Raw genomic sequence first — 9,902 nt, forward strand, 5'->3', positions numbered from 1 at the left:
CCTATGCTGCCAAGAGGTCTGGTTCCTATGGGGCAATGACTGTAAGAACTGTCGAAATTTTTTAGGTGGAACACTGCGTCTAACTTCTGCTTCACTTGTGATAATTAAGAATAAGACAAGAATAACATGCATGTCGAGGCAGTTCTGAAAATAAACTTATATAGGCATAGTTGTGAAGATAATTACGGGAAGAAACAGATTAGACTGATGCATGATTGTCATGACTATAGAATTGGATAAAGCAGAGTACACTTCCACGTGTGTAAGACTAAAGTTGCTAAAAATGGGTCCCTGCTTCAACCACATATCCCTAACTTTTTCAGATGCCTAAACTCAAAATAGGATGGATAATTGGGGAAGTAACTAACAGGCCCACCTGTAATACCCATCTCAGACCAAAACTCTATAAATTAACCCATCTAAACACAGAAAGAAGAAGAAGAAGAGAAGAAGAAGAAGAAATGGAACGGCGTGAGCAGCATAAGAAGTCAAGAGTTGTCAAAGTACAATCAGAGGAATCATGGGATTTCCTTACCACTCAAGCTAACAATCAGGGCTGTCCTGTAAGCCTTCTTGTTAATTTCTGTTTCACTCATTCAATAAGAATCAGCATTCTGTGTTATCTTTGTTTTGTTGAATGAACTCAATTCCATTGAGCATTTGAATAAGCCCTTTGATGATCAGTATCCGTCTTCCCAGCACTGAACTTATCCCATTACCATGATCTTGATCGAGTACTTACTTTATGCTGAGGCTTAATAATTCTGTAACACAGCTGCAGTAGATTGGAACTGCTATTAAAAAAAATTTAAATAAACGAATATTGAAATTTATTTACATTTTAAGCTCCACTATTATACTAACAAGGACAAAAGATACCTATTCTAAGATTTGACAAAAACCTGGGGGGTTTCAAAAATGTTACAAACCTTTTCTGAAATTTTAAAAATGCCACGGACCTTCCTAGGTTTGCGAAAAAGACATAAAATTATTATTATTATTATTATTATTATTATTTTATTTTTTTTTGTAAAACATAAGGAGATATTTGTGTCTTTTTGACAAATCTTAGATGGGATCCGTGAGATTTTTGAAATCTTAGGGAAGATTATTGAAATTTTTAAAATCTTAAAGAAAGTCATTGTCTTTTCATCAAATTTCAAGGGAGGTTAAACTTATGCTACCTTAGGAAGCATGAATTTCGAAGCTTAGACTTGAATTTCAGTAAATTTAGATAAATTTTAATATAATTTTATATTATATTTTATTAAAATCGAATGCAACTCTAAATCTATGATCTATCCAGACATGCGATAATAATAAAAACAAATACTCAGCAAAGAAACATTTGAATTGCAGGTGTTAGCACATTTTACTGCTGTCTGGTGCATGCCCTCGGTGGCCATGAACCATTTCTTTGAAGAACTGGCCTTGCGCTACCAAGATATTCTGTTTCTGGCGGTGGATGTGGATGAGGTTAAGGTATATATGTTTATAAACGTGTGCTCTTTATCTCAACATAGTACTGTTGATTATTTGATTAGTATTGAAGTGGGTTTAGACAACATATGAATTATCACATAGTAAAAAATCAAATCGTACTGACTAGGCACTTATCTTCATTAGTACTTCTCTTCTGTTCACCACTTTAAATACGACATGCACAAATCTTTTGATTTATTTTGCTTATTTTTAGGCTCCACTTAAAACTTGGAGAACATTGAAAAAGCGAAAGGAAAGAAAAGGAAAATATGAAGGAATTGATTACTTCATATTTGATTATTAATAAAAGCGAAAAAGGAAATGAAAAACATGGAACTTATAAACAAAATTTTGATTCCTCTCATCATTTATGTTTGGTTTTTTCATATTTTTAATCATATTAAAACACACTTTTATTTTCAATAATAGTTACATATAAAAAGAAAAATATAATAGAAATGAGTTTCCTCCTTTTTCTTTCTTTTCCTTTTTCCAAATAAAATCTTTGATCCAAATGGATCCTTAAGAAAAATTATACAAAGAATTTGTCCCTTCTTAAGTCTTGTACCTATTTCTTAAACTCTAAATGTGTAAGAAATAGACGGTTCTCTTTATATGTTTGGCTAGGAGGCACCAATATTGACATGAGAGACAAATACAAAATGATACCGACATGGAAATACGACAATTTTGGAAAAAAATTGAGGATACGACACTGTAGGTTGCTTTTTCTTTAGATGACAGAGATGGTGATAAGATTAATTTAAAATGAAATACGAGCACCACTATGCAAAATTATACAAATTAAATTTATGGGATCATCAAGTACACATATCACACATTAATATTGGTCCAATTGAAAAATATAAAAAACCAACTCAAGGGCATGAGTCGTCGAAGTTGCCCCGGGGGGGGGGGTGTTAAGTGGCAAATAGATAGATGATTTTGAGGAATTATGAGAAATTTTGAATGAAAAGTATGATGAAATCAAGTGGTAAATTTGATTCCATTTGATTCCTTAATTTGTAGCAAATATGCATTCAATATACATACCACGTTTATACTTCTTTCTTTTTTGGGAGAGATTTTGTTAATTGAATTAAAGGGGACAACAAAATCTAGCTACTTAGAACAAGATGTGTCTCAAAAGTATCCTAGCTATGTGAGGAAGTGTGGAGAAGTGCCTCATTTGTGTCCAAAAATAAAATTAAATTAATAAACTTCTAACACCTATTGGATATGTGTCAAGGAGTATTGGGTAGGTGCCGGTATCCAATATAGACAATTCAAGCTTCCAGAATTGTCTATGTGTTTTTAAATGTATTGTATTGAAGAATATAGAACTCACTAGTCACATGTTTTAAAGTATGAACACGCATATGTGAAGAGACGAGTTTCCTATACAATACTGTCATATGCACACTCTGATGTGTGCAGATATGTTAATTAGCATTTATTTTGGTTGAAAGAGAAATGATTTAAAGTAGGTTTTATTATGGTTTTTATTGTTTATTTATTTATCCCAACTATCATCAAAATTTGCTTTACTGTATGTATCATCAAGCACCTCATATGGTTCATTCATGTTAATTTCAATGCTCTTACCCCCCATGGATGGGTGAGTAGTGCATAATTAATTTGGCTCTTTAAATCTTTCAATTGATGGTGTTAATTAAGAATCTTTCAGTGCCTTCGGGGCTCCACACTCCACATATCTGTTGAAATCACAAAGGTTCATGCATAGTGTAGCCATTGCCATGGATCAATCACCGATGAATTTTGCTAGATGGCTTAATTGACAGAGCCACTATTCTATGATCGGTTTGTGGATGGGAATGAAATGAAATTTCAAATAGATAAGGTGATGAGAATAAGTGATGAATTTGATTTCAATTTTTTCAATTCCATTTCCATTCCTACGGACTACATATGCAATCATTCTTATTAGTCATTTGTGGTATGTTTATTTCAAATTTGATTTTAAGGACTAAAATAGCTATGATACTTACTCTCTACAAGGATGAGATACCAATGTATTTTTTTTTATGTTGCACGTGTTTGAGAAAATGAACTAGGGCTTTAGACTTGGATTTGGACTTAATTCAATCTAAAATTCTATAAATTTCATCCAAATCTATTCAAATTTACATCAAATATTAGAATTATAACATTTCAAACATGAAATTAATGCTTCTATAACCACAATAACATAGTCTCATGTGCCTTAACTTGCCCTCCGCCTAGCCCATTAGGGGTGGAAGAGGGCAGAGTGACCTCTATAGTCTATACCATGTGTTTTTGAAAAAAAAGAAAAGCACTTCCTTGCTTTATCTTTCATTTTAGGTTCACCAAGCCCTTGTTTGATACCCCTACGAAACTAGACTAATCCATTGAAACATTTATAGATTCTTGTGTAATTATCGGTTATACGTTTCCAACAAAAGTTTAAAACTCGTTTGTTACTTTTCACATGTTAAATATTATATTATTTATTAATTTTGGCATTTCTTGCATATATATATATATAGTGTGTGTGTGTGTGTGATGATATGGTACGTTATATATGTTGATCTCCTTAATTAGGGTGTAGCATCCAAGATGGAGATAAAGGCCATGCCCACTTTTTTGTTGCTGAGGGAAGGAGCCATGGTGGATAGGCTTGTTGGGGCTAATCCTGATGAGATGAGGAAAAGAATTAGTGGCTTTCTTAAATCAATTCGCTCCCATAAATCAACACAAGCATAGTTCAAATGTTTGCGTGTGTATGTGTGTTTATTTGTATGTGTGTGTTTGTTGAAAAGGCTAATATGATGTATTAGCTCAATAAGAGTTGGAGGAGAACAAAAATCATGTTGGGACTTGATTGTAGCGTTATTTCATTCTTATATATGTTGAGTGATTGATTCTTAATATTGGAAGAAGTTTTAGTTTCTCAATCCATAAATTATTGAGAAATTTTTCTGTCTAATTTATTCTACGTATCAAAATTTATATGTGAAAAACTTAAAATCCAATAAGAGAAAACATGCTTAGCTTTATTGGGCTTGACAATATAATGATCCTGCAAAGTATATGGTACCATATCCTAGATGAGCTTCCCTCTCCTTCATACTCCCAATGCATCATTGGGCCTTTCATGACTAAATGTTTCATTATATAGAGGGGCTATTAATTAGAAGTTTCAAACAAATCATTTTTCAGCATAAGCCTATGTGCAATGATAAGAAGATGTTAAGGTGTTCCGAAATACAAAATGTTTTATTTGATAAATGGAGTGATAATGATCGAAGAGTTCTAATTTGTCTAATAAAAAAATATTTGTCTCATATACAAAATATTGAAATAAAATTTGAATCTCTAGGTTTACAATTTTAAAACTATTAAGAAATTATGTCTTAGGATTATGCATGCACACACACAACAAATACGAAAATGAGAGAAAAATCAAAGAACAAAAGAAGAAAACAAATTTACATTGTTTAGCAAGATGCCTATGTCCACAAAGTCCTTACGTAATTTTCACTATCAATGAAAAATTGCCTTGAGGGTTAGGTTCAACCTTCAACTAAAATGTGTATATATATCCCATATAAATCCCCATATGATATATAGTTGAATTACACCATGACTCTGACATACTGTATCCCCTCATATGATATACAATTATATTGCACCATGACTTTAACATAGTGTACCTTCATATGATACACAGTTGTATTGCACCATAATTTTAACATATCGTATCATACCCTCACATGATAGTTGTATTGCACTATGAATCTAATTTGTAATAGCCTTCAAGAGTATAAACTATGAGTCACAACTCAACAAACACAAAATTATACATTAGTGTTTCAAAATGCTTGTATCAATTTCTATGGTCTTTGCTTTGCTAATAATTATGATATAACCCAAAGAATACAAATAATTTAAAATAGTAGATTTACATGACATTTCTCTTAAGGTGGCATCATGGGTAAATTGCATCTCCTTTGAGTGAACCTAACCTTGATATTTTAATGTTCATTTTGATTATTTGATCATTTGTTATTGAACAGAGAAATTGTTGACCTTATAGGTCATTTCTGGTTTTGATAATGATAAATACTCTTTGTATATGATGACCTTCAAATTTGTGTGCAGGATCATACTAACTGGATCACATTAATGACATGCGGCGACTTGAAGAGAAGTGAAGACCCGATATATTTATTCATTGTATTTTCTATTTGGGTCTGTAATTTTAATTAAGAAAAGGTCTGTAATAATCTGCATATCATGCATGTAGGATCTATAAGCTTAAGACCTTAGAGAGACCTTAGGGATCACCCTTCGGTCGACCTTTGATCGATTAACACCAAGTTTTTTGGCATACTTAAAAAGGCCTTAGAAAGACTCTAAGTCCTAGCACTTGCATGTAAGAATCCCCAACATCACTTAAAATATCAGGGGAATTAACTGAGGCAAAATTGGACTTAAAATGAAAAACACTGTGAGAGGTCGGGCGACCGAACCCTTGGTGTTCAAAACACCTCGGGCGCTCGAACCCTTGAGAAGTCAATGGATTGACCAGCTTTCGGGTGACTGAACCTGTAATGAACGTATCGCCCTTGGGCAACCGAACCTATGCCAAAGTGCTTTTCACCAACCCGAGCGCTCGAACGTTCGCGTTCATAAAGGCCTTGGGAGACCGAAGTGGACCGTTTGGTTAACCGAACTTAGTTTCGGGCACCCGAACCTCGAACATAATGCTTCTGACTTTTGTTCAGCTAACCAACCCTAACTTCGGACACCCAAACCTTTAAAAATTGATTTTTTGACTGAGTCTATTCGGGCACCCGAGTCTCAGACCGGGCACCCGAATCTCTTTGATTAAATTAATTTTTTTTATTGAAATTAAAAGGGCTAAACTAGGTTAATATTTCTAAACTTGTTTTAAACTTTTCTAATTATCCCCATTGAGTCTTCAACGGTCAAACATTTCCCCTTGCCTATATATAGGTTCATTTGCAATAATTATTAATGATTAACAAATTGATTAGGGTCAAAATTCTCTCAAAATCAAAAATCCTCTTTTAGCCTATACTACTCCCAAACACTCATACATTCCATTCTCCTTGATCTTTTAAGTGTTGTGAGTATATCTAAAGTCATTGTGCTTAATTTTCCTAGCTAGTACTCTTATTTGTTATATTGTTTGGTTGATTTTATTTGAGAGTATAGTATTAAGTTCTTCCACTAATTTTATTTGATAAATCTTGTATAGGAAGACTTAGAAGGTTATGGTTCTTGCATTGTCATTACAAGTTACCTTAGCCTGTATTTTTTTTGTGTGCAAAAATCATTTTCAAAACTTGCATTCAAACACCGATTGTGCTTAGTACATTGAGAACATCTTATTAAGGTTGTTTGAATCATCTAGCCAGCATATTTGAAACCTTGATATGATATTATGATATTCAAATATTGTGTTTCAAATCTTACTTTGATATACACTCTTGTGTTTGATTAGATAAATTCATTATTCTGAGTGTTGATTGCACATGTAGAGCACCGAGCTTATAAATCATACATTATTGAGGTGTATTGATTATATTGTGCGCAGTGGTACATATCAGCTTGTGAAAGAAGCATTTGTTTGTACGTAAATTTTATTGTTTGTATTCCAGGCGTGGGCTTGAAGAGGGAGACTAGCCCTGTAACGACCTGCTACTTCTTTAACATTTTTTTTCCATCTATATACATGTAACATAAATATCATTTGTCTAAAATACTACTGATAATACCTCAGGCTCAAAGGAGCACCAAGGAAACTCTGTACATCGTACATATCTAAGCAGTTGTATACAAAAACTGGGAACTACTATATAATACCAGAAAACTATAATATTCTGAAGTATATTTACAACACAAAATACCCAGTGACAACATCAAAAACCTGGGATCTACCCCAACTCACTGGCACCAAAATACACCTACTCTCTCAGCAAGGGAACACCAAAGTAACCTCTACCCGCGAGCCTGATCAACTCACCTAGCTGGATCTCCTGAAAAATAATAAGTCATTGGGATGAGACGACGCTCAGTAAGAGCAAATATGCTATCACTAGTGTGTGGCGGCTGAGTTGTACATATAATAACTGAAATAACACTGATACTATAAAAATGAATAGACTAGTATACTGTACAAAACATATGTAATGTAGTTTAAAATATATCTGTGTATCTGAGCTTGCTTTTTGTACATACTGCTAATATAATAATATAACTGTTGCTGTGTGATATATCTGTACATAGGAACTTCTGTTATACCCTGGGATCTGTATATCATAATATATCCCCTCATGATAGGGTTGTGCGGCTCATAGGCTGGACTTACTCTAGTTGGCCTACTAGACAAGTCAATCTGAATCTCTAATATCTGCCAATTTGTATCAATTTGGCCCACTGCAATCACTCTGGACCAATCATACCTCTATCTCGTCTAACCGGCTACCTCAACATAGCATGCTGAGGAGACTGCAATCTCTCCTTGCACTGTTAGACAGAATCCACATACTATCTAAGTTATGTGGTTGCACGCGTCTAAAATAGCAACGGTACCGTGCTCTGTTGTATATCTCTGTCTGTAATATCCACAGGGATCTGATACTATGTAATACTATATATATATACTTATCTTGCTTTTTTAACATGATTTCAAAAACAACCATAACACTATAAATCTGATTTGTAATATCTGGAATATATGACTGAAATATCTATAATATCTGTCTGAAATATATGTAACATCTGTCTGTAATATCTATAATATCTATCTGTAATATTTGTAATTTCTATCTATAGTATCTGTAATATCTGTATTATCTGTCTGACTGTTATGGTTAGAAATCATATTATTATAAGAAATACTATAAGTCTCATTTCCCGTTAATAAACTGTATATCTAGATATTTGTAAAATTGTATACTTAACATACTATACTGTAATAAACTCACCCCACACATTTGATTAACCAAAATCTCAAGCTTCATATCTGTAATTTTACTGAAATAATAATACTCATGATATTCTGGAAAAATAAACTGAACAACATGCTCGCTCGTAAATATACATAAATATTCTTTTGTTATACATTCTGAAAACTTCCTAGCATAACATATTTCCCTTACCTAGATTTCTGAAAAGCCTATATTGTACTCTGGCCCTACACCCGTAGGGTTCCCCACTCAACACTCTGAAAACTGCATCCCTCAAAATAAAACATCAGTATTTCTTTGTATACTACATTTTTTATAACTGTGGGAAAGACTAATACTAGATAAAATGCCTTACCCTGAGATTGAGACAAAATCCAAACCAGCCCCACCAACGATCCGCTCTGACAAACTTGCAGAAAACTTTCCCATGAGCATCGTGGTGGCTTCAGATCATCGATTCGGCAAGAAACGAAGCCAGGATTGAAGAGAGAAGGGGAGGGGAACGTTTTAAAGAGAGAGAGAGAGAGTGTGTGTGTTTCCTGCGCCAATTTCTGAAAATAAATATGAGTTTTAGCTATTTATAGCCCCACAAACCCTCCTCGGTATCTTCTCGTCGACGAGACATGCCCTCGTCGACGAGATCCTCGTGAACCTTCGTCGACGAAACCCCTGTGTTCATTGACGAAACCTTGATTAATTTTTTGGGTTATTACAAGCCCTGTTGAATAGTCCCGGATTGACTTAGACCCGATTAGGAAAGTTAGGTGCACCATCTTGGTAAGGTGTAGGTTGAGGTCAACCCCGTTAATTGACCTGGTTGTAACTGATGCTGCTCCACCCGTTAAGTGAGCCATAGTGGAATCCTTGTACAGGTGAGCCAAGGCGGAGACGTAGGTACAGTTGGTCGAACTCTGATAACATATTGTGTGTGCACTATTTATATTTCCACAACTATATGTTATATTGTGAATGCTACGATGATTTAATTTTCGTATGTTATATTTATCTGCGCATATTGGAACTACATAGACAAACCTTAGGTTTGTGTAATACCGGTTGTTAGATTAGTTGAACTTAGGATGAAAGTTTAAAATTCCAATTCACCCCTCCTCTTGGGAATTCACCCCCCCTCTTGGGAATACGCCAAAGCTAATAGAAACTGTGACTGTAATTTTTTTTCCAAAAGAGATCTCTTTTTTAATTTTTGTCTTATCTTAAGTGAGGACTTTTTTTTTTTTTTTCCTAAAATGATGGTGTTCGAAACTCTTTGTACACTTGACTAATCCATCAGGATAATGGGTCTGCTCCTCTATCTTTCTCCACTTAAATACCAATGTATTATCTCAAATGAATAGCCGTAACCTCTAAGGCATTTTCTTAAGTGATGACTATTATACAAAACAATAATTGTAGCTAAAATGAATAATTTTTTTTTTTAAT

At 33.9% G+C, this 9,902-nt stretch overlaps 1 protein-coding gene across 1 annotated transcript; it reads left to right on the top strand.

Moving 5' to 3' along the window:
* The first annotated feature begins 313 nt into the window (after nucleotides 1-313).
* Nucleotides 314-4,418, top strand: LOC131145106 (thioredoxin-like protein CXXS1). Its single transcript, XM_058094194.1, has 3 exons — nucleotides 314-563; nucleotides 1,360-1,482; nucleotides 4,066-4,418. Exons 1-3 carry the CDS (start codon nucleotides 324-326, stop codon nucleotides 4,225-4,227), a joined length of 525 nt encoding a protein of 174 aa, XP_057950177.1. The 5' UTR covers nucleotides 314-323; the 3' UTR covers nucleotides 4,228-4,418.
* The last annotated feature ends 5,484 nt before the right edge of the window (nucleotides 4,419-9,902 follow it).

Source organism: Malania oleifera, chromosome 1 (genome assembly GCF_029873635.1).
Source record: "Malania oleifera isolate guangnan ecotype guangnan chromosome 1, ASM2987363v1, whole genome shotgun sequence".
Lineage (NCBI taxonomy): Eukaryota > Viridiplantae > Streptophyta > Magnoliopsida > Santalales > Ximeniaceae > Malania > Malania oleifera.

What these genes read in the sequence shown, in the direction of transcription:
- LOC131145106 (XM_058094194.1), top strand. Translation starts at nt 324, where the DNA reads ATGCCTAAACTCAAAATAGGATGGATAATTGGGGAAGTAACTAACAGG. An exon ending in CTAACAATCAGGGCTGTCCT is followed by an intron (nt 564 to 1,359) that starts GTAAGCCTTCTT and finishes TTTGAATTGCAG; the next exon opens with GTGTTAGCACATTTTACTGC. An exon ending in TGGATGTGGATGAGGTTAAG is followed by an intron (nt 1,483 to 4,065) that starts GTATATATGTTT and finishes CTCCTTAATTAG; the next exon opens with GGTGTAGCATCCAAGATGGA.